Below are 23,178 nucleotides of genomic sequence, written 5' to 3'. Positions count from 1 at the left end.
CACCGCTCCGCCGGGGCGCGGCCGGGGGCGGCTCTCCTCGGCCCCTTCGTGCGGTCGAAGGCGGCTGCAGGGGGACGGCTGCTGGCGGCTCCGAACTCGCGTGTGCCCGGCGTGCTGCTGTTGGGAAGGGGGCTGCAGCCTGGGCGAGTTGTGGGGGTGGGCGGTGCGCCCTGAGCCGCTAGAAAATAGCCATCTACCTGTGGGGTTATGTGTAGTGCTGTCACCTGCGCAAAAGAAGACCAAAGATTGCTGCTTTTTCCTCCACCTGGTAGTTATAGGCGTGTGATTTGTGGTCGCGGAGAGACCAGTCAGAGGCGCGTTCCTCCTGTGTAAGAGAAATTGGTCGGCCAGGTGCTCCGTCAGCACCGTGGGGGGCCGTCGGTGCCCGCAGGCCGAGGCTCGTTCCGTCTCACGGTCCTTCCGTGCTCTGCGGGGTGCCGGGCGGCTGTGTGAGGAGGGGGAAGCTCAGCCGTCAGCCCGTGCCTCGGGTCGGCGAGCAGAGGCGCTCAGGTGGGCGCTGCCGGCAGCTGGGAGGGCTACGCGCCTGATGGGGCTTTGCTGACGAAGCCTTTGTAAAAATCTCTTTGGAAATCTGCTGTACTGAAGCAGCGCGTTCATTTTGGATCAGTTAATGTGTGTCTGGTAACCTTGGTATGGTCAGGTCGTGTCGATGGTGGCATCCAGAAGGGAGCTGCTTGAACAATTTTACTCTACCGTGCTCACAAAGAATGCAAACACTTAAACATCATGCAGTAAATTTTGAGGTCTCCTGGTAGCCAGACTCTACTTCAGGTTCAGTCTGAAGCCACCAAATCAAAGTTACTGGCAAAATCCTAGAATGGTTTGTGTCGGAAGGGACCTCAAAGATCACCTGCTTCCAACCCCTGCTGTGGGCAGGCTGCCAGCCACCAGCTCAGGATGCTCAGGGCCCCAATTAGCATGGCCCTGAACGGCTCCAGGATGGGGCACCCACAACTCCTCTGGGCAGCTGTGCCAGCGCATCACCACTCTGAGTGGAAAAATTTCCCACTCGCATCCAATCTGTGTCTTCCTTTTCTCAGCTTAAAACTCTTCCTTCTTGTCCTGTCATTACCTACCTGTGTTTAGAATTGATTTTTCTGCTGCATGTAAGCTTCCTTTAAGGAAGGACTCTGTATCAAGTCTCCCCAGAGCCTCCTTTTCTGCAGGCTGAATGAGCCCAACTCTCTTAGCCTGTCCTCATAGGAGAGGTGCTCCAGCCCTCTGATCATCCTCATGGCCCTTCTGTAGACCCATTCCAACAGCTTGGGATCCTTCCTGCACTGGGGGACCCAATGAATACAGTACTCCAGATGGGGCCTCATGAGGGCAGAGAAGAAGGGGACAATCACCTCCCTGACCCTGCTGGCCACAACATCTGGATGTTATCAGGCGTAGCCTGAAATTACCATCTGCCAGCACACACCTTCTGTGTTTACTTGCCATGCCAGTGCTTGTATTCTCCATGACATAGGTTCTGTGCTGTAAGAAGTGTGAGGCCCTGGATGAGCACAGGGACAGGGAAGTGGCAGCAGCTCCATGTGGAGCCATGCACATCACATCTGGCTGTGCTGCTGCCTCTCACAGCAACTGCTCCCAGAGTAAGCTCTCTGACTGTGTGGAAAGCAGTGCTTCCGGAGGAGAATATCAACTTGTTTGGGTTAGTGAAGTCATCGTACCTTTCAGCTACCTGTTTGTTCTTGGAGGGGTTGTTTGTTTTCATTTTAACGTGTGGACTTTGCAGTGCTGCCATTGGTGTGACGTTACCAGGCAAAACTATCAGGTAGAGGTGCTTGTTCTTTCTGGTTTGGGTGTTGCATTACACAACAGGCAGTTCCTTGAACACTGAAGCACAGTAGGTTTGATTTTCTGGAATCCATGTTTTTCTAACAGCTCGCTGTTGAGCTAATGCCAAGTAGAAGAATATTGGCATGGATTTTTTTTTTTCTTCTTAACCTTTTTCTTTCTCTCTTTTTTTTTTTTTCTTCCCTCCCTCCTTCCCCCCCCCCCTTCCCCCCCCCGCCCCGAGTTGTAAACCACAACATTTGAATATAACCAATACTTGTCCTGCTGGGCTCACCTCAGTGAGAGATTCCAAAGTTGGTATGGAGGGCTATTTCCCATACACCTTATTTCCATGGAAGTAAGATGAAAAAGGAAGCCTACATTGACATTGTAACAAATTGCTGTAACTCATTACACCAAATTATGTAGTTGAGGTCCTGGGAATTCAAGACCTAAAACCCCCACATGGAACAGGGCTACCTGCTTCACACTTGGGCTCTGTCACCATACTGTTGTAATAGTGGGGCTCCTCAATTTGCAGGAAAAAAAAAACAATATTGTGGCTGTACAGTTCTCATGGTTTGTGTAGGTTTTTACTTGGGATGTTGACCTGAAGGTGACAGTTTGTTTGGCTTTTATGTTACCTGAAAGCTTTCGACAAACCAGAATGGTGCTGTGGAGGAGCAGCTGAACAGATTATTTGGCCAGTTGGGAAGTGTATTTAGCTTACTAATGAAGGCTTGTTTCACTTAATGCAAGGATGGGTCTGTGCTTTTTTTTGCATGGAAACCTGAATGCCTTTGAAAAAGGAGATTGTATGGGTGATCTGCAAGCGTCAGGCCTGAACAGAGCCCAGTGGTTTTTGTTCAGAGTGAAGGAATTACGACTATTTGTGTGTATTTATAATGTGATATATGTATACGTATACATATAGCACATTAGAGAAAACTTGAGATATATCTTAATCTTCTATTACAAATGTGCATCGAAGACCATAAGGGGGGGTGTTGCCAATAGCTGGTATGGCAAACAGTTTGAAAACTGAGGGAGAAAGGAAATGGTCCTCAGTTAAGGAGGAACAGACAGAGAATAGGAGGGGAAGGGAGGAGTGATACATGGGGGAGAGAAGTACAGCTTCCCCATAGGCACAGCTGAGAGGAAACTGAGGCAGAGCTGCTTCTGTGTAGGCAAAGCTCACAACAGAGACCTTAGAGACATTTTTTGATGCAAAACTGAGTTTAATTTTTTTCTTGCTGCATAAAATAAAATGTTTCCTTAAGACAAAAATTGCACCTTAACATATTTTAAATTATATTTGTCTCTGATGTGCCATGGATGGTAACATAAGTAAGTGAGAGCTATAAGTAATGTCTTTGTATTTCTAGAAATGTTATAAATCTTTATCTTGGAAACCTGAAATTACAAACCAATCAATATCTATAGGGAAGTGAATTAGATGTTTTCTTGCTTACTGCTTATCTAGTTTAGAGCAGTGTCAACAGGGCTGTGAGAGCTGTGACTCCCTGCTCTGAGCTTTAAGCAAGACATCAGGTTCCACGAGGTTTTGTTCTTTGCTCTTTGGGAACTTGTAGTGCAGTGTTCAGTGTGGTGTGGGTCGGTTTTTCAGTTAGTTTGATTTTTTTAAATACAAGAAATACAACATTTTAGGATATCAGTTGGCTGTAAATTGGCTCTTGAGATTTTACAAGTGTACAAGTGTGTGTCTGTGGCCCAACCGACTGACTCCAAAGACTAGAACTCCTCAGGTTGATACGGGCTTCTTTCTTTCTGCTCAGCCATGTTCACGCCGTTAGCTCTGTTGTTTAAGTTCGCGTTACAGATGATGTCTCCGTAAGAATCACTGGAGACAGTTCCTGCTCCCTGTGTGGTTTTCCCCTCACAGAAATCGCTGTCACTTCAATAGTCACACTCTAGAGATTCAGCCTCAGTGCTGCATCAAATAGTGCAGGGTTGTTCTGAGTTGTGTGATGCTGGACACGACTCCAGAATCATCCAACGGCATTAAAAATAAGTAATTTGGATCACACAGATGTCCCAGTTCCTGGTCTCAAATCTCTTGTCCTGGGAGACGCATTTATGGTTTAACACTTTTTTCACCTGAGGCACAAGGCAAGGCTTGCTTGGAGTGTGCAACTGCGGAATTGTAATTGCAGTCATGCTGTTTAAATCCAGTTAAAGTCAGCAAGTGTTCCTAGGAGCTGGGTGTCAGAGTTTGGTTCCTTTAAGCTTAAGACTGCGTTCAGAAACAGAATCACAGAATGGCCAGGGTTGGAAGGGACCTCAAGGATCATGAATCTCCAACCCCCTGCCACAGGCAGGGCCACCAACCTCCCCATTTAATCCTAGACCAGGCTGCCCAGGGCCCCATCCAACCTGGCCTTGAATACTTCTAGGGACGGGGCATCCACAACCTCTCTGGGCAGCCTGTTGCAGCACTTCACTCTCTCTGTAAAGAACTTCCCCCTGACATCCAACCCAAATCTTCCCTCCCTCAGCTTAAAACCATTTCCCCTTGTCCTACAGTGATCTACCCTTTCAACCAGTTGGTTCCCCTCCTGTTTGTAGGCTCCCTTTAGGTATTGAAAGGCTGCAATGAGGTCACCCTGCAGCTGCCTTTTCTCCAAGAAACAAATGTTACTTAGTTTTCTGTGACTGGGTGAACTTCCAGGCGTCAGGGTCTTCATGTTCACGGCTTTCATGCAGGATACATTGTAATGAGAGCATGCTGATAGTCCAATCTGCATCAGCAGCGCCTCAGTAAGTCTGGAGCCCCTACGCCTTGTTACTGGGTGCAGGCCGCCTCCTTTGTATTGAGTTCATGTGTCCTCAAAGGTAGTATTTTAATTCCGTGCTGCATTTTTCTTTTGCAACAGAAAATAAAATTACCGAAGAAAACAGCCAGACGATATCCAGCGTATGAGCTCTACCTCTATGGAGAAGGGAATTATGCTGAAGAAAACAAGAATCTGGTATTGACGGGCATTCCAATTCTCTTTCTTCCTGGAAATGCTGGCAGTTACAAACAAGGTAAGCCTTTGGTAAATTACAGCCCATCTGCAGAGTAGTTACGCATTAGGTGATGGCAAGGGGTTTTCTATTTGAAATAGCATCAGCAGGGACGGTAACATCAATCTGCTTATGGCAGGGAAAATCTTTATTAGTCCGGGTCAGTTTCAAGCAAAGTGTTTTACTTCCTGTAAATGCTTACAGACTTGTAGAGAAAATAATATCCAGAGGAGGTTATAAATATCATGATAATGGGAGATACCGTATGGAAAACTGATGGCCTGTAATGTATTGCAAAGCTGCTGTGAAGCAATACTGTCTCAAAAACATGGCAGAACAGGAAATAGAATGGTACCTGCGTGCAGGGGAGGTACGAAGAACAAGTTTGGTGAGTTGCAGTACTGTTACATGCCACAGATAACATGCTGCTTTACAGTAGGGCCTCTAAAATCTATTCTTTGTTTTGAGAAATTGATTTAAGGAGACTGGCAGTAAGCTGGGCTCATTTTTCAAAATCTTTGTTGAAATAATTCTGTTCTGCTTTCATCAGTGGCTCAGAATAGGTTACTGTTGTGTTGGTGGTGGTGGAGTTGTTTTTTTTTTTTGCTTTAAGAGGATTTAGCATGAGAATTCATATTTGATTTAGTATTTATTATGGGACAATACCTTTTAAGCCTGGTGCCTTGCTGCAGAGCAGAGTTGCTGCTAACTGTTATTCACAAGCTTTTTGAAACTGTGCTCATGTTTGCTGAGAAGTGAAAGCGGAAGTGCTGCTGGGCTTCTCCTTTGGTGTGTTCTGGGCACTTCTCAAAGATGAGATTTCATTATCTTTCATGGGCACTGAAACCAAGCTTTTAAAATTTCCAAAATTCAGCTTTCGAGTGCAGGATGATAGTCTGGTTGAAATATTGGGAATGAACCTGAAACTGGGAAGTTAGAGATCCTGAGTTCTAGTTAGGAACCTGTCACAGATGTGGAACGCAGTGAGAGTTCTGCACTGTGAATGAAGGCTGTATTAAGCAGCAGCCCGGGTGGATGACAGGTCAGAAGCAAGGCCTTGTTAACAGGGCATTTTCTCCCTCAAGATATCAGGTGTGAAAAGTGTTCTTTGTGCTTTCATTTTCCTCTCCATTGGAAATGTTGTTCTAAAAGTTGATGGTCCTCAAGAAATTTTAGAAAGCCCTAGCAAGAGTATTGTCTGCAGAGCTGAGGGATTTCTGCATTTTGCATTCTCGCCCTCTTGGTGATAAGGTGCGAGTGAAGTCTTTAGGAAGAGAAGCATAATCATTGATCTTATATCTGATTTAGACATTGTGGCTATGTAGTCAGCTGCTGAGAGCAGCAGTTCTTGCTAGTTCACTGCAACTTTCTTTGCCATCTCATCAGATGTATTCTTTTCCACCTTCTTCTGTAGGCTTTTATTATAATTATTTACTAATAGTTCTTTGTATTACAAGAATTCTTACAAAAACAGAAGATAAATTTTCCATTGTCCGTTTAGCAATTTGGTACTGTCTTTGGCCAGCTGATTGTTCTATTTATTTATATATTCAAGTCAGCTTTTGTGACACAAAGTCGGATTGCATTTAGAAAAACATTTGAATGTTTTTGAACACATTTGAATGTGTTTTTCATCCTCTTTTTTATGTAAGACTTGAGTTTAATTATACATTTAAGATAGCATTTGTTAATAGATGACATATTTATGTGTCTATGTATGAATTATGATGTAAGGATTGTCTAATGGTCGCTGCTTAATTGATGTGATTTCTTTTCCTAGTGCGTTCTCTTGGCTCCATCGCTCTTAGAAAGGCAGAGGATCTTGACTTCAAGTATCATTTTAATTTCTTCAGTGTCAACTTTAATGAGGAGTTGGTTGCATTGTATGGTGGTACTCTGCAACGGCAGACCAAATTTGTGCATGAATGCCTAAAAGTAATTCTTAAGTTGTACAAGGTAAGGAGTGACATATTCTAAACTATTTACTTTTGTTTCTGAATGGAATGCTGACCTGTCTGTTCTGATTGGAAACAGAAGAACGTTGAATAAGGAGGGACGGTTTATGATGTATTGAACATGCCAATGATAGAAGGGAGAAATACTCTGTTTTAATAGGTTTGTACTGCTTGTGATAATCCCAAAGTCTGGGTTAGGTTTTATGTTGTTTCAAAACAAATTCTTCCATTGAAATACGTGCCTTTTTGTAGCAGAGCATTAAATTTTCCCTAACTTATTGTAGTAGTAGTATAGCATCACCTTCCATCTGGTTTTTCCTAGAAAAGTTTTCTGCTAGCTTGTGTCATTCTAATTAGTATTAACCTTGAGGGAATGCAAGTGAATTTGAGGAGAAAAATGGACAGCTGTTAGCCAGAGGAGATTTGTTTAATGCTAAATCTGTTCTTGATATGCTCATTACCCTCTGGTCTTTGCTGAAGGGTCAGGAATTTGCACCAACCAGCGTCGCCATAGTAGGTCATTCCATGGGTGGTCTTGTTGCAAGAGCACTGCTTACCCTGAAGAATTTTAAGCCCGAACTTATAAACCTCCTCATTACACAAGCTACCCCTCATGTTGCACCTGTAATGCCTTTGGACAGATATCTTACTGGTAAGGACTGCAATTTACCTGAATACGTTCTGTTTCTTTACTGATTTTTCTCTAGCATTAACAGGTGAGATTCTTGCAAATTGCTGTGGCCTTGCAGCAGCTTTTGTGTGCAAAATGTACTGTTCTGTTTACTGTCATTAATCTATTCCTTTCTTATGATGGTTGCTTGAGAGCACTCAGCTACTGAAAGTGTGGTATAAAATTGACTTTGTGGATTTGAGCTCCTGTGAAGGGGCTGAGAGTCTAAATATAAACTTAATAAGCTGTAGAGCACGTAACTAAATTTATAAGCTCTGCAGAGCATGATATTCTTTCTTTTTTTGTAAAACTTGACCTCTGGAATGACTTTATATATAAAATAAATTGACTAAATGGGGATATTTTTGTGGAAGTTGTTAAATTTAATGCTTGTTGCTCTCAGTCAGGGAGAAGGAATGTTGAATATAGATAAAATTATGTTTTACATAATGTATTTTCATAAAAGCAGCAATTTATTATCTGCTCTATAAGAGAAGTACAGTCATTATTTATGTACTGTTAAGTTATTAGAATGATAGATTTTACTAAATAGTGCTGATGAAATATATGCTATGTAAGTGAAAATTGTTCCTTGTAGATATTGAAGGAATTAGTGAAGGAAAAGAGTAGGCATTTATTTTCTTTGTTCTTTATGGCACCCAGAGGAAATGGATCATCTGTAGCTGCTGGATTTGATTTATTATATTTGTATTAATCTTCTACAACTGATTATAATACTTCCTCATTGCTGTTTCTGGACTATAGCTGTACTTAAAATAAACCTGTGATTTGCTACTTAAATAATGTAAATGCTCAGCTAACGTAGGAAGTGTGTCTGTCTTTCCCAACTGCTACCTCATGGGGTTAAAACAGCAGTTAAAACAGAGTGATGCTTGGATCTTGAATGTCTTTAGGGGAGCTTACAAAAACTTCTAGTTGAACATTTTTATGGTATGTTTGTATTTAAAGCAGATGTGTGGAAATTATCATTAATTGTGATCTATCTTACAGATTTTTATACAGCTGTAAACAATCACTGGACTCTAAAGGCCCAAGATTTAAGAAATTTAACTACCCTTTCTGTGGCGGGAGGATTCAGAGATTACCAAGTTCGTTCAGGACTGGCTTTTCTACCAAGACTGAGTCAGCATGACAGTGCCTTATCTGTTGTGGTAAAAAAACAACAACAACAAAAAACAAACTTTTTTTGCTTTTGCATGGAGCTGTGTTAAGTAACTATTTATGTAATGCATGTATCAGTATGTGATTTTAGTCTGAATATGTAGTCTAGTGAAACAAAATATGAGTAATATGTGTGAAAAAGTATATAACACATAGTGCTCTAAGTAGTTAATGTAGCAGAAAGCAGTGTCGCTTGGGCTGTTTCTTTTTCATCACCTTCTTGCACTTTTCTGTTCTAAACTCAGTCTTCATTTTCTCGCATTTTGCAAGAGGTGTGTATGTGGACACTAACAGAAGGAACGTAGAAGTATAGAGTTCTCATTTGATTACAAAAGGACAACTCTGTCATTCAGCCGCCTTTTTTTTTGCCCTGATTGTTTATTTTTGGAAGAACTTAGCATTTTCTGGACCATCTAGTCCAGCCTTCTGCTTTTACAAGCATCTCTTTCCAGCGTTAATCAAACAATGTCATAGAAGTAGTTTTATTTTTCATTCCGTGCCTCCTACCTACCTGTTGCCTTCATGAAAGACACTGGAAAACACTCCCCAGTAGGGTTTGAAAGAAAAATTGCAGCTTCCAACTTTCATCTAGTGAGTAAGCCAGGTTATAAGTGGGTTTGTTCTGACATCAACTTGAAAAGTTATCTGCAGTAGTTTCTGTTTAATCAGTGTTTCCCTCCTTGTTCTTTGTGAAGAAGCTTGTGCATAAATAATCTCAGCTCTAGTTCTGCTAGGCTAAGAAGATTAACTCTGTCCTAGTAGCCTTCCTCTGCTTCTGCTGCACTTGCATTGCTCTTGAGCATTGATCACCAGAATTTTGCATGAGATCCCCTATGTAGTGGTGCCAGTTCTTTATTGTTTTGTCATCTGGATATAACGATGCACACTGTGTTACCATAACATGGTGGAGTGATTTGTTTTGCTTTATTTTTTTCTTTGTGGCTGTAATTCATAGTTCTTCATAGTTTACTTGAATTGAGTTGTACTACTAGCTGAGAATCCCTGTTTATGGGAGGTTTTTTATGTTAGTCCCTAAATGCAGTAGGTGCACTTGTACAAACATATAGCTCCAGACCATCCAGCCCTGTCTGCACGATGTTCTCATGATCCTTTATTTTAAGGATGTCCTTGATTTTTCAGCAGCAGACTTCACTGGCACATTTCTGTTCTAATTTGCCAGGGTCACTTACAAAAATAAGTAAGATTAGCCATAGAAGCAGTCTTTGAAGATTTTTTGGTAAGTTTATTCTTCAACATAGTTCGTCCTTTCACCACAAGGCTCCTCTATCTAGTATAGATACTTCCTTAGTCGTTTTGTTTTGCAAGTTCTTATTTTTGCTGAAGTAAACAAGGTTTTGGTCTGAAGATGCAATTCTCTTCAAACCCTTTCCCTGAAAATCTTCTTAATTACCCAAATAGATCCATGTGTGATATGTGGATCTGTAAGCATTCAGCCTCCTGTGACATGCCCATGGCATCACCAAGGCAGTTGTGATGCCTTGTGCCCAAATTGCAGCAATGCTGGTGTTATTTTGATGACATGTCTTTGTACTGATGTCTACAGTACAAGCTGTATTCAATAGATTTACAGGAAAAAAAAAGGCCAACAAACATGCTTAGTATTTTTAAATACTAAATATCAAAAGAATGTCTTAACTCTATTCCTTCTCCAAACAGAGTTCAGCTGTGCCTCGGGCTTGGGCCTCAACAGACCATCTCTCCATAGTGTGGTAAGCAAATGAGACAAAAGTTAATTGACTGACCAAACATCTCTCTGTTCTCTATTCTTCTTACATTATACAGCGATGTTGTGTCAGCATAGTATTGTCTCTTCCTCTTTATTCCCCTGGATATTTTCTTTCTAGATTTAAATTTATAATTCTGTTTTTCAGGTGCAAGGAATTGATCCTGGCTACCATCAGAGCTTTTTTTGATCTCATAGATGAGAACACAAGGCAGGTTTGTAAATGTGATCCTGTACGTAATCCCCCAATCCTGTACATTTTGTTTTTCCATCAAAGAATGCTTAATCAGAACAAATAACACCCTGATAGACTGGAGGCTCACTTTTGATTTTTATTTTTTATTTTTCCTGTGTCATGCTGAGAGAATTGTTACCTTTTTGGCACCAGTCTCTGAAAAAATCCCATGGCTTTGTGTTATTTGCTCAAGGTGTCAGAAATAATTAGATGTTATATTAATTTTTATTCTTTTATAAATAATTATTACTTGATGTTTTATAGCTGGAGTATGGACTAAACTTTTATTCACTAATGCAGTAGGTTTAGTTGACCTTGCATTGTAACAAACAGATTTTGAATGGAACCTCTTAGTGTCTTCGACTCCCCTTTTATACCTCATGTATAAAGGATGATAAACTGTGGTAGTTTATTTCAGGCAGGATGCTACTCAAACTTTCTTATGTGTTGTCATAATGGCTGGCAAATAAATACGAATACTAGCACAAAGAAAAGCTAATGTTTTTATCTCCAGTTATCATCACTTATTTCATTTCTAAATAAATATCACACATCCTACTTCTTGAAGACTGTTGGGAAATCTGCCATTATACTCTGCTCTCTTTCTGTGATGTTAGGCAGCAATAAATCAGAATTGGGATTAAGGTCCAGAGCTTGGAAATATGCAAGAGCAGAGCTCCAGGCATAAAAGAGGAAGGCTTACAGATGTTTGGTTTTTGGTTTTCCAGAATCCATGGTACAGATTTCACTGGTTTCTTAAGTACGCTCACTTCAACATGAGATTTATAGAGATAGAAAGGCATTGCAGTTGCTCTGAAGTTGACTGACAGTGTGCTGGAGGGTAAAACTTTACAGAAACCAACTGTAATGTCCATGGTGTTGAAGAAAAAACATTAGTCTCCGTGATTTGATTTGTGGGATAAAAAATAAATTAGAACAAAAGCAAAGCCCAGCATAGACATAGAGCTGTTTGGGTGGTGGAAAAATATTCAATGAGTTGTATTAAGCTAGAATTATAACCCCAGATAAGTAAATATAAACCTAAGAACTTTCAACTCTGCTAAAAGTGTGATATTTTGAGAAGAGTGTCTAATTAAATAATACTATCAATTATAGTAGTAGTATCAGGAAAGACCTGATAGCAGCTTTTCAGTATCTAAAGGAAAGGAACAGACTCTTCAGCAGGGCATATTGTAACAGGACGTGGGAAAATGGCTTCAGTGTAAAACGGATGACATTTAGATCGGATATAAGTAAGAGATCTTCAAAGATAAAGGTAGTGAAGCATTGGAACAGGTTGCTCAGAGAGGTGGTGGATGCCCCACCCCCGGGGGCATTCAAAGTTCGGCTGGAGCAGGCTTGGAGCAGCGTGATGTAGGGTAGATGCCCGTGTTTGTTGCAGGGAGAGTTGGACTAGATGACTTTTAAAGGTCCTTTCCAACTCAAATGGTTCTGTGATTAATAGTGCGGTTTCCTTGTGTTAAGAGCAGGCAAGAATACGAAGCACCCCTAAACTGTATTCCTACGGATCGTGGCAGTTATTTATTTGTTTGTTTGTTTTTAAGATAACTGAGGATCCCAAGAAGAGAATGTCCGTGTTGAATCACCACTTTGTTAGACACCCTGGAAAGATATTTGAGGAAAATCCTGAAGCTTACACAGAACTTACAGGTGTGCAGCAGTTTTCTCCTGAACAGGATGCAGTGATACTCCTTGGTTAAGAGTTGATCTTCTCACCAGCAAACTCTTGAAATAAAGTTTGTCCTTTTTTAGACGTTGCTAAAATAATAATATAGGTTTTAAATGTAAACTGGTCAGTGTTTGTATGGTTTCCAGCACTAAATAGGTTGAAAGTGTTGGGGGCAAAAATAAGCATGTTGTTTTTATATGCCTTTGATTCTGAGGGACGTGCTAAATAGACACATATACCAAGATGTCCAATAGAAAGTCTCAGAAATTGGGTGTAGCTGGACATTAAAAGTACAGTGTAATATATGCTTACATCCCATCGTTGTTTGAGAGATAGTGTGAGTATTGTAGAGCCACTGTGATAATTCTGTGCTACTTAAGAAAATTCTGAATGTCCTGGGCTACTTCGTCAATGACTTCCTTTTCATAACGGTGTCAAGTAGTAGGGCAAAATGGGTCACCTACTGGTGGTTTCCTTGTTACAGACAAGGTTTCAACCACTGAGTTGACAGATGAGCAATCTTGAGCTTGTGAATTTTTGGGAGCTAAAAAGATGTTTTTATAGGGCACAGGTGTATTCCTAGAACTGCTGAAGAGCTCTGAACTGAGGAAAACCATTTTATTTCAGAAATGTTTGAAATGTAAAGTATTGCGGAGCTTCTGAGATAGCTAGAACTTTGGTCTCTGGTTTTGGCCACCCTCTTATGAGAAAGTACTTAGGCACTGATGTGCTGGAATGTGTCCTGCAGAGGGCCATCGAAATTGCTAGCTCCTGGGGAGCTGTGTTTGTTCACACTAAATGAGTGATTACCTTATTCTGGTTACGCAGAAGAAAAATATTAACCTTCTTGCACAACAACTTGCATAGTTTATATATCCAGTCTATTTATTATTGTATTATTCTTTTTCTCCACCTGTGTCTTTAAACTCCTTCTGTTTTCTTGTACGTGGTATTTAGCTCATCTTTGACTTACTTTCACATAAGTTTCACATAAATGTTAGTTTTCTTGTAAGGATGATGGAAACAAAAATTGGGAATGTTTCCAATGCTGTCTCATTTAATGTCTGTCACCCTGTAATTGTGTTTATGTTACACGGTTTCTTGTTTATTTTGATTTCCTGAGAGCCTTATTTTGAAATCCATAGACTTTTCCGTTTACAACTAATATGTAGTAATGGGATCCTAGAGTTATGTTACTTCCTGTGTAACTGACAATAACTGTTGCATATAATTTTAAGAAGCAGCAAGCCTGTGAATGGATTAGAGCTTATAAAATTTAAGGCCACTTAAAGATGAGAGACAAGACTTAGGCAATAAAAAAAAAAGAAGAGATTTGAAAGATAAGGAAGAATATTTCCTTCAGGTGACAAATAAAAATTTATTTGTTTTTTAGGAACTTTCATGTGGATTGAAGTCAAAACCTCAAAATGGACTTACTCAGCTTACAATGTAAGTAACATTTTTCTTCGTTGTGTTTTTATGTTTGTCCTCTTCACTAATGAGTTCTTTTTTTTTTTCTTTTAAGGATTCTGATGGAAAATATTTCGCATTTCCTCTTGCAAGCCACAAAGAATCCTACAGTCATGTTTACTGTGAAAACACTATGTTGGTGAGATGATACTTATTGTTCTGTCCGGAATTTGTTTATTGATTTGTATGGTGTTAATTTGGATTCACTGCATATTTTAAGACAATTTAGTGAATAGTAGTTGGAATTAATAACATCCATTTGCAGTCACAGCCTATGCTTTGCAACAGATGTACTTTTTGTTCTAGCATGTCATGCTAAGTGTTCGAGGTGTGAAACCTTCCGTACCACCTCAACTTCACTGTCTTATTTCTGGCTCTATTACTCTGAGCTCCAGATTGCTTTCTTCTTTAATTTGGTATAGCTGTATTGATTGCTTTAGATGAAGAAGTTATTTTCAGTGTTGCCAGGATTCAGCCATACTTGTAAATCAGGAAGGCTGTTTATATGTTTGCTTCCCCATGATAGCACTGAAGCGAGTCAGAAATTCTACAGAAATTTTCCACTAGGCAGTGGAAGTGAATGAGAGCCAGCTGAGAATATAGCACCTTCTCAGCTGTTGCCTTTGTGGAGAGCTGATAGCATACGTTGTATTTTTAGTTCTACACGTATCATTTCAGCCAAGATGTTTTTGAAATAATTTAAAAGATATTTTTGAAAAGAAGGAACGTAATCTCTTGGCAAACTGGAGATTGATAAATATACCTCCTAGAATTACAGGACTGTTTTGGATTAGTGGCAAGAAAATTTAAATGCTTTCCTTTTCCATCCTTCCCATTCTCCTTACTGCAAAAGAAAAGGTTCAGACCATCGTTATGGAGAAGAGTGTATATCCTCAGAGCTTTTCTATTTGTTCTTATCAGAAGCAGCTTCAAAGTCTTTACTTCTATTTGCCAAACGTTGGATTTGCTTTAAGAGAACAGTATTGATTCATAAATAGAGAAGATGACAAAAAAAAAAAAGAAAATGGTTCCCGAAAAAAGAAACAACACCTTTCACAGTGACATTTCATCCTTCCACAGCTGCAATTCCGATACGATGATACCAGACTTCACGTTGACTTCTGTTAGTGCAGAAGTCTGACTTGGCTGTGAAATGGAAGAAAAAAAAAGTTAATGGATACATTTCATTAAAAGCAACTGAAGTTTAAGAGAGACCACTTTTGTCACCATTCTTGCTTTTGCACTTGAGCAGATTAAATCCTTAAGAGAGTTTGGTTGCTATAGAGATAGCCACTGCAGATGTGCTGAGCAGAAGATGAGTGAGGTGAAGGGTGGAAGTTTGTTTCTCCTTTGTAAATTAATTGCAGCAGTTTCTTCTTTCAAAGAGTTTTAGAACAATTGGAATACTGAAGCTCTTGCCTTGTTTGAGTTAAAGAATTACTATTTTTAATCTATCTATAAATTCACACATCAGTAACGTACTTTATTATGGTATTGCTGTTACAGGACACAAGTAGCTGGATTTATGGCTGTATGAACAGCAATTCTTCAGTCTGGTGAGTATAAACATTTTTTTATTTAAATAGATCTTGTAAGACTGCATTTCAGTTTTTGAGCACATAAAATACATTTTTTAAGAAGAGATTGGGAACAAATGTAGAATTACTGCTGTTAACAACTCGTGCTTTCAGCAGGAAAACAGGAAAGATAGGCTTTCTCAAAATATCTGCATGAATGCAGAATATAATGAGTGAATTTTCTTTAGCTGTATTTTTTATTTTTATAGCAGTAAAAAGTTGCTCCTGGTGCTCTGTGCTATACTGGATCCTAAATTGTGTGTTTTGTAACATCTCTTTAAAATCCTGTGACAAAGACGTAAAACACTTACTTGAAGCCCTCAAAAAAAGAAGCATCTCTCTTATTTTTTTCATGTTTCAGAATTGCTATTGCTATTATTATATGAAAATATTTAGAAATGTGGCTCAGTTAGTAAATATTTGAATCATGTCATTACTGTAATTACAAAAAGGGATTTAAAGAAAACCCTATTCTTAACACTGACTTAGCTTTCCTCTCTGAAATTATCTCCACGTGAATTCAATCTGCTCTTTGGATTTAGGGAAAGCTTCCAGATAGATTTGAGCTGGTGTGGTGTTTGGGAGCTGTGCTGAAACATGTTTGGCTGTTACTGTTCTGTATAACCTGTGACTGGCATCAAATAGAGGTTAACATGGTGCAGGACTGCTGTCTAAAACTTAGCCAAGTAAAATCCGTAGCAAAATCAGCATTGTCCTGAGATCCTTTAGCACTATTTAGAGAAATAAATGTAATCCTGATATTCTAAAAAACATATGTTAAGTGGCTGACTGAATTTCTTACTGTTTGTTATGTAACTTAGTATAGATGCACACCAGTTTTGCACGCAAAAGTGTTGTTCTGTACAGTATGGTTTTGGTATTCATGGAACCATGGACACTTGTGATATTTAACACGTTAAAATTTGTGTGTTAATTCAGTGTTGATGCTGCATTTGTTTGTTAAGAGTTTTCATTATGTTGGCTGTTGTGTGGTTACTGATTGCTGTGCATGACAAAGTTAGAGCTCTCCTTACTTTGTTATTGCAAGAACAAGATCTGCAGTATCTGAAATGATTGCCTATAGTTTGATTAATGACTGTGGTAGCCAACTGCAGTAGGCTTAGACTTGTTCCCAGTTCACAAATGTGAATCTGTGTAGAGAGGGGGAAACCTGGTCCACAGTCAAAATGTAGTGCCTGGCTAATTAATGTGTTCATCCCTTAATGTGCATGGATTTTTGCAGTCTGGAAGCTGCTGATCTGTCCTGGAGAGCTGAGTTACTTCCAACCGTCAAGGTAAGCATTGTACCTACCTTGGAGCAGGGGAGAGTGTTTGGTGGGTTGTTTTGTGTCTTGGGAGATATAGCTGTACTGTTTACAGCATTGAAACATGCAGTTGTATTCCAGGGGAAGGAATACAAGAAGTGGACATCTGATAATTGATGAGCTAAGAGCTATGTTTAGTAATGATTCTTATTTTTTCTCTTTCTTTCTTTCTTTTTTTCTTTCTTTTTTTTTTTTTTTTTTTTTGAGGTTGCAATACTGAAACTTCAGGACTATCCTTCTCTGTCCCACATTGTCATTCTTGTACCACCCTCAGCTGGCAATAAGGTAAAAAGATGGAAATTGCATGCTCAGAGTGTTCATAGCTTTCAGGCACTACAATGGAAGATAAAGAATTAAATATGTGCTAAGTTGCATTGATAAACTGTATACCTTACACTACAGTGTGGTCTGAAGGTTAACTGCATTTACTTCTTTAAGCCAATAAATGTTTGCAGTTGATAAACTGCCAAACTTAAAGCCAGGATAGTAGTTGAAAGATGCTGAACAACAGTTCTCAAGCAAGTTCATAGAGTTCATGGCAGTTCTTGCATGTTTTTCTTAATATTCTGGTATCATTCTTGTATGTTTGTTTTAGTGAAATCAATTCCTTTATCCAGGGTAGCAGACAGCTGTAGATATTTGAAGGTAACATGTGGATTCTGGGGAGAATGGTGCAGACACCCATGCAAGCTCTTGAACCGCAAATAATTAATAAATTAGTGGTGGTAGAATGAATTTCACACAGTTGGATACTTCTGAATCTCACAGATAATTTGGGAAATACAACCTGCTGAGTTGCAGTTCACTGTTAAAAATCATGGAAATTGCTTTTCGAGAAAACAGCTGATAAACTTACGATGTGATGGAAAGTAATCTTCAAGTGAGCTAAATGTGTATTAGAGATGGTAAAAATTGTATCTGCTGCATGCTTTTCTGTCATTTATGTAATTAAACTTTAGGAGCCAAACTAGAGGTTCTATCTGCTTAGACAGTGGTACAAAGAACTGGGACAGATCACTCTCCTTTGCAGCATCACACCCCCACTTCCCATCCCACCGTTGAACAAAAAAATGTGAACTGGATTCTGATCTTTCTCAGCTGTTTGGATAGTCTTTTGAAGATTGTTGCAGAGGATTAAAAGCAGGAGAACTGTACAGGTTATGCTTAAGATTGCCAAACTTGTACTGCTGTGTACAAGAGCAAACAAACTGCCATTTTTGATGAGTGGAGTGTAGAAAAGTGACATCTCAGTGTTTGTGTCTTGCACTTTGCCTGAGTTGGAATTGGCTAGAGCGAAGGCTTTGGTCTTGTGCTGAATTTAGATCTGTGCTGAATGTTCTGAATTGCAGTTTACTTTGGACTGTGAATTCTTCAAAGAGGATTCCAGAACAATACAGCTCCCTGTAACAAATCTTTTTTCCTTTGGTAAGTGTATCATGTTACTTTTGGAAAAAATGTGAAACAAATATTGCTAGCACTTCGGATAATATTTTTTCCCAAAAATTCCAATGGTCAGAGTTTTTTGTTAGTTAGTTAATTTGTTTTTTGGGAGATGAATTGTTTTTACAAAAGTTAATACAACTCCTGCTAGCAACTAACAAATAAGAAGTGTGCTTTTTTGACTAAGAGATATAGAAGCACATAAATTGCTTGGGGGGAAAAAGTATCTGAAGATGTAGTGAGCTCTCAAATTAGTGGTATTTAATATTTTGAAATAATGTATTCTTTACAGGCCTTTCTTCAAGCAAAATTCTATTAAATTCAACTGGTTTATTTTACAACATACAGCTTCAGCACTTCAACCAAGTAAGAATAGGACTTTTTAAGCTAATGTAACCACCGTTTGGAGACTAAGTTGAGGTTTTCTTTGATGTTTTAGGTATATCAAGCTTTCAAAATACACGTAGAGAGCCACTGCCAGCCACTGATAGGTAAATATATGTGTTCAAAAGTATAAATTTATATCACAAACCTTGCTGAAAATTCTCAAGGCTAAAACTTGCAGAAATATTAGTCCAATTGAGCAATTGAGTCTAGGCAGTATTATTATAACTTTATTATTAACCTTTTATTATTATAACCTTATTATAACCTATCAAACGTTTGCTAATACTTCACAGAGTCACAGAATCATAGAGATTGGGTGGGACCTCTTGAGATTATCGAGTCCAACCCCTTGCTAAAGCAGGCTCCCTAGAATAGGTTGCACAGGAAAGCATCCAGGTGACTTTTTGTATCTCTAGAGAAGAAGGCTCCACAACCTCTGTAGGCAGCCTGTTTTAGTGCTTTGTTGCTGTCAAAGTAAAGAAGTTCTTCCTCATGTTTGTGTGGAACGTTGTGTTCCTGTCTGTGCCCATTGTCCTGCTGCTGGGCACCACCAAGAAGAGCCCATCCCCATTCACTTGACTCCAGGTCTCTCAGCCTTTGCTTGTATGAGGAGACGTTCCAGGCCCCTAATTATCTTTGTGACCCTCTGCTGGACTCTCTTCAGAAGCTCTCTGCCTTTCTTCAACTGGAGAGCCTGTAATCAGACACAGTAATCCAGATGAGGTCACATCAGGGCAGAGTAGAGAGAGAGAGAATCGCCTCCCATGACCTGCTGTTCGCACTTTTTAATGCACCCCAAGACAACATTGGCCTTCTTGGTCACAAGGGCATGCTGCTGGCTCATGGTCAACCTGTTGTCCTCCAGGACACCCAAGTCCGTCTCTTTGGAGCTCTTTTCTTTCAGGTCAGCCCCTGATCTTTATTGATGTGAGCAGTTATTCCTTCTCAGGTGTAGGACTCTACACTGCCCTCATTGAGCTTCACTCTCTCTCAATGGCAGCACAGCCTTCTGGTGTGTCAGCCGCTCCTCCCAGCTTCATATTATCAGCACACTTAACTGAGGGTGGACTGTGTCCCTTATCTAATTCGTTGAAGATGGTGTTATACAAGACCAGACCCTGTAGTGGCCCCCTGAGGTGCATTGCTAGATACGGGTCTCCAACCAGGCTGCACAGCTGATCACAATCCTCTCAGCTCTGCCAACCAGCCAGTTCTCCATCCAGCTCACTGCTCGTCTGTCCCACGCTTCCTATGTTTACCTAGAAGGATGTTATGGGAGACACTGTCAAAAGCCTTGCTGAAATCAAGATAGACAACATCCGTCAGCTGGTTGCAATATTTTCAGAAGCTATCAGATTGGTCAAGCATGTTTTCCCTTTTGTGAATCCATGTTGACTGCTACTGATTACCTTCTTTTCCTCCACTTGCTTGAAAGCAACATTCAGAATTTGTTGTTCCATCATTCCATTTCTCACTTTTTATGAAGTTCAAAGAAAATGGGGAATTACTCTTTGTTTGTTTTTGTTTTGTTTTGTTTTGTTTTGTTTTGTTTTGCTTCTCAGCAAAGGAAAGCTCAACTTTATGTAGATTTCTGTGTTACGTTGCAAGTGTTTCTCAGCCATAAAGTACTTCACCAATCCTGGCCCTCAAATGTGTTGAGCAAACATTAACTCAAACAGAAAGGGATGCTTAAGGCATTTTTTTTTTAAGCAAAGTTTTATTAGCTTGAGGAAATAGCTTTCAAGTGAAAATCAGAGGTTTTTCTTGTAACTGTTCTGCTTTTTAACTGTTGGTTCTTGTCTTGTTATGTAACAACGTGTTTAAAAATGTCATTTTTGCTCAATGCTGAGTTCACTGAACTGCACTGTGGTTTTAATTGAAATATAAATACAAGCAAAATGCTTCTGCATGATGATTTGTAGGCCACTCTCTGTTTTACTTGCATTTTGAAAGTCTTTCAGTGAAATTATACCGAGTCAGGCATGATACACAGATGTAATAAGCAGTAAGCAGTGTATGTATATAGTCGTGCTTTGGTGTTGTTTTGAGGAAATGGTACCTAGTAAATGTTGTGTCTGTATTCAGTGAGACTATTAAATTTTCTTCATTTAATTTTTGCAGATACTGGTCACATCTTGTTCTGAATGGTTTTTGTGCTTGTAATTATCTTCCTTTTCAGAAAGAAAACCTAGTGTTTACAGACTTCATATACCCTGGTCACACGAAGACTCAATAACTGTGGTTAAGTAAGGACTTTAACAATTGTAATTTCTTGTTATGTTTTGGAAGAGTTTGAGCATTCCACTGTGGGCGTACTTCTGACACGAGACAAATTGTCCAGTCTCAAGTGCTTTGCTTTTGTGTGTTTCTCTCATTTATCTGTCTGTCCTTCTTGACAGAGTTCTTTGGATTTTTCTTCACAATGTTTACTAATAGATAAATTAGTTGCTTGCTTAGTAGTTATTACTTATTTTCTGGAAGTGGATGTTCAATTTCCTGGTAATTTTAAGGTTTGACCCCCTTAATGAATTGGAACTGGAGCTTGCTCTGGGTACTGGTTTCTTATTGTAAACCAGATTTTTGATCACAGAGCAGCCCTAAGCTCTTTCAATAGTATAGCCCTGACAAAAACAAATGATACACCTTGAAATGTGTGTCACTCATTAATTGCAGTTGAACAACCTGATTGAACTTCAGGTATTTTTCCCATATTTTCTACTCCAACAGCTTAATGCTTACAGGAGACTGAATTTTCTTGAAAATCTGTGCTACCCATTCTCTTCATTTAGCATATTTACATGTTCTGTGAGGTGTTAGCTAAATATGTCAGTTTTCATTACTACTATGCTTCTTGGTAGACTGGAAGACAGTGACTTGAGAATATTAAGTAGTTCTTGGGTGGCTGGATGGGACTTTGAGTTGCCTGGTTTAGTGGAAGGTGTCCCTGCCCATGGCAGAGGGGTTGAAGCAATACAGACTGTAAGATACTTTCCAACCCAAACCGTTCTATGGTTTCCTGTGATAGAATAAGCACGTTCAGTATGCCATTCAGTTCACAGGTTGTGATGGCACTTGATGAACTAGTTGTGTTTCATGTGCGCTTGCTGAAGACAAAAGTGTGTTATGCTTTTTTTTTATTATGAGGAAAAGATTACCAGTTATGTTGCTCTCTTTCAGCATTCCATCATTTGTTGAGATTTCTGCGAAACTGCACGTGGCTCAGCCTGAAAATGAGAGCAGGGTTCCAGTGCTAAGTATTTACTCTTCGTCAGACTGTCAGTATGAAGTAAGAAAGGAACATTTCGTTGCTAATTTATGTCCGTGTATAATTTTGGTATAATTCAGTCTTTCAAATCACATGGCTGGTTTTTAGCAAAACAAATACGAAACAAATCTCAAGTTCTGCTCTTTGGCCAATTCGTGAATGTAGTCCTTGTTGTAACTGTTTTGCCAAGTTAGAGGGCTATTGAAAGTTGGTCATATGCTTCTTTATTCAAAATATTAAAGTATTTGTTTTAAAGAAAAAAGTTGGTAATAAGTTGTTGTACATTTCAATTACAAGATTGCTGTGTTCTCATAGTTAAGTTGGTTTCTGAAAAGTGTTTTGTATTTGTTAGCCATTGTGCAAAATAACACTCAAATTATGTTACCTTTTTTATGCAGGTAATTCTGAAAACGTCGTTTTTACAAATTCTTGGACAAGTAAGAGGGGCTTTCAATATAAGTTCTTCCTTCCTTTCTCTCCTACTGTGGCACATGAAATCCCTTCTTGGTGCCAGAAGAAGCACTATTTGAGGACCAGTTAAAACTTTGTCACTTGACAAGTCATCCCATCCCACGCCCCCGTTTTCATAATAGAAAATCCTTCTAGCTCTAGAGAGTGTAGTGTAGATTTTGAACATTTGTCTTTGTAGTTAGCCCAGTGTCTATAAAAGGATGGCACTGGAAGTCATATTGACTGTCTTGCCTAATGAATTAGTACTGATAAAATTTGAACACTTGACATGAAACAAAAGTAGGATTAAAAAAGCAGAAGAACTTCAGTTTGTCTCTTTATAACTATTTTATTCCTTTATACATGAGGAATACTTTTCTACATTGGTGTCAGTAAGAATAGACCACCCATCTGCAGTTTTCTAATTCTGAAAAGCAATTAAATTCCAAGCTCCTAAGTATGGCTCTGGAATATTAGTAGCAAGTTTCTGTATTTGAATATATGCAATTATATCAAGGATTTTTCATTTTTTTATCATTTTAGAAGAATTTCTGTACTATTTTTATGTGAAGGGGTATTATTTCATTACTTTGTACAGTGGATGCCAGGTAAAACATAAATGAAATTTGAGTCTGAAAGGATTCGTAACTATGCAGGTTTTGCTTGGAAAGTGCCTTTTGCTTTTAGGGTTTGCTTATGTATTTTACTGAATTACCAGTAATGTGCTACTCTGTTCTTTCTGTATTTGTCATGAATGGGAAAAAAAAAAAAAAAGAAAGGCTTCTGTTTATATTTTGATCCCTTATAAAAACACATTTGAGTAGCCATTTATGGGAGTATTTTCCATATATGCCATTAATTGTTCAGAGTGGTTATCAAATACTTGTACATGTTAACAGGAAACCAGTAGTATCTTTTAGGATAGATCTTCCAGTTAAATTGTCATGCTGACTTGATG

At 39.3% G+C, this 23,178-nt stretch overlaps 1 protein-coding gene across 1 annotated transcript in view; it reads left to right on the top strand.

Moving 5' to 3' along the window:
• PGAP1 (post-GPI attachment to proteins inositol deacylase 1) overlaps positions 1-23,178 on the top strand; it is a 33,399-nt gene that overhangs the window by 219 nt on the left and 10,002 nt on the right. The window contains exons 2-19 of the mRNA XM_042822363.1: positions 4,698-4,851; positions 6,611-6,786; positions 7,266-7,437; positions 8,467-8,627; positions 10,315-10,367; positions 10,530-10,596; positions 12,182-12,287; positions 13,700-13,755; positions 13,832-13,915; positions 15,283-15,332; positions 16,597-16,648; positions 16,886-16,963; positions 18,028-18,103; positions 18,411-18,484; positions 18,558-18,609; positions 20,685-20,751; positions 21,683-21,791; positions 22,169-22,207. Coding sequence (XP_042678297.1) covers positions 4,698-4,851; positions 6,611-6,786; positions 7,266-7,437; positions 8,467-8,627; positions 10,315-10,367; positions 10,530-10,596; positions 12,182-12,287; positions 13,700-13,755; positions 13,832-13,915; positions 15,283-15,332; positions 16,597-16,648; positions 16,886-16,963; positions 18,028-18,103; positions 18,411-18,484; positions 18,558-18,609; positions 20,685-20,751; positions 21,683-21,791; positions 22,169-22,207 — 1,626 coding nt within the window. The remainder of the gene's footprint in view (positions 1-4,697; positions 4,852-6,610; positions 6,787-7,265; positions 7,438-8,466; positions 8,628-10,314; positions 10,368-10,529; positions 10,597-12,181; positions 12,288-13,699; positions 13,756-13,831; positions 13,916-15,282; positions 15,333-16,596; positions 16,649-16,885; positions 16,964-18,027; positions 18,104-18,410; positions 18,485-18,557; positions 18,610-20,684; positions 20,752-21,682; positions 21,792-22,168; positions 22,208-23,178) is intronic.

Source organism: Centrocercus urophasianus, unplaced genomic scaffold (assembly GCF_019232065.1).
Source record: "Centrocercus urophasianus isolate 14NV4802_14NV808 unplaced genomic scaffold, USGS_Curo_1.0 seq_20, whole genome shotgun sequence".
Classification (NCBI taxonomy): Eukaryota; Metazoa; Chordata; class Aves; order Galliformes; family Phasianidae; genus Centrocercus; species Centrocercus urophasianus.
The sequence above is the reverse complement of the archived record's forward strand: the minus strand, read 5'-3'. Positions and strand labels throughout refer to the sequence as shown.